This window comes from Phoenix dactylifera, chromosome 2 (genome assembly GCF_051530095.1).
Source record: "Phoenix dactylifera cultivar Ajwa chromosome 2, Ajwa_hap1_PhDact_Kaust_v1.1, whole genome shotgun sequence".
NCBI lineage: Eukaryota > Viridiplantae > Streptophyta > Magnoliopsida > Arecales > Arecaceae > Phoenix > Phoenix dactylifera.
This window is the reverse complement of record NC_143191.1, coordinates 11,817,680-11,819,175: the sequence shown is the minus strand read 5'-3', so window position 1 is coordinate 11,819,175 and position 1,496 is coordinate 11,817,680. Positions and strand designations below refer to the sequence as shown.

The window sequence follows — 1,496 nt, the reverse complement described above, 5'->3', positions numbered from 1 at the left end:
CCGACTGAACCGAAGCAGGAGAACCTTGCACTTGCTGGGTCCTTGTAGCTTGAGGCCTCTGAACTGATTGGAAGTCCTGTTGAAGACACTCAGCTATCTTATGACCCTGCTGGCTGCATTTGAAGCAGGCATCGGAATCGTCTACAGTGTTCAGTCTTATGCATACCACCACAAGCATCACACTTAGGCTTGTCTTGTTGATGCTAAGTAGCCTTCTCATAGAATCCCTGCTCCTCTGATTGCCAGGGCTAGTTATGAGATTTTGCAGTCTTGCTGGAATTCTGTCCACTATGAGTATCATCATCCCTGCTCCTCTTCTTTTGTATTCTATCTTTTGTATCTTTTGTTTCCTTCTAGACAATTTCCAGATTCTTGGCCCTGTCTACTAGATCATCATAGTTTGTTGAGTGTACTACGGCCAAACCCCGACGTAAGTGAGGCTTCAATCCTTCTTCAAATCTCCTCATTCTGGACTCTGCATCCATAACGAGGGTGGGAGCAAACCGAGATAGCCTGTCAAACTCTGCCTCATACTCATCCACAGTCATAGTTCCTTGATTCAGGTTGAGAAATTTCCTCTCTAGCTCTCTCAGGTGACTAGAGGGGAAATACTTAGAGTAGAAGGCTGTACGAAATCTCTTCCAGATAACTGCCTTATGCTCGTGTGCCAATGTGCGCTCCACTGACTTCCACCAATGATGAGCTCGGTCCTGAAGCATATAGATGGCAAATTTGACATTCTCTTCTTCAGTGCATTCCATTACCCTGAAGGCTTTCTTCATTTTATCTATCCAAGCTTCGGCCTCTTGAGGACTAGTGGTGCCTCTTCCAGATAACTGCCTTATGCTCGTGTGCCAATGTGCGCTCCACTGACTTCCACCAATGATGAGCTCGGTCCTGAAGCATATAGATGGCAAATCTGACATTCTCTTCTTCAGTGCATTCCATTACCCTGAAGGCTTTCTTCATTTTATCTATCCAAGCTTCGGCCTCTTGAGGATTAGTGGTGCCTTTAAAAGCCGAAGGAGCCATTTTCTTGAATTCTGCTACACTCCTTTGCTCAGGAGGAACAACATCCTGCTGAACTAGTTGCTGAGGTTGTTGCCTCTATTGGCGTACTAGCCCTACGACCTCCTCAATCAGTTCGAGCACCCGAGTTTGATTCCTAGCGACAGTTTCCAGAGTCATTGTTGATTGACCCTGGGGCCCTGAGCTTTGCGATGCCTCGGCCACTTGGTTAGTACGGACTCTACCCCGAGAGCCCCCAGCCATCTGATTCAGACTACGGATATGGCGAGGCTGCATTCTAATTCAGTGAAAATATACAAATGTCATAAAATTATCCAAACAAAATAATACGAAATAGTTAGCAAAAACAATGAACATTATGCCCTCGTCTAGTTCCTACCATCTTTAAACCTTTCCGACGAATCCTAGGAATCCTAAAACTTAGGCTCAAATATGACTATTTCAATTACGATTCCTAGTGATCTTAA

At 45.1% G+C, this 1,496-nt stretch overlaps 1 protein-coding gene across 1 annotated transcript; it reads right to left on the bottom strand.

The window, feature by feature from the left end:
- Nucleotides 1-353: 353 nt before the first annotated feature.
- On the bottom strand, nt 354-926 carry LOC120111773 (uncharacterized). The gene has a single exon (XM_039129683.1). The coding sequence runs from the start codon at nt 924-926 to the stop codon at nt 354-356; it is 573 nt and encodes a 190-aa protein (XP_038985611.1).
- Between the last annotated feature and the right edge of the window lie 570 nt (nt 927-1,496).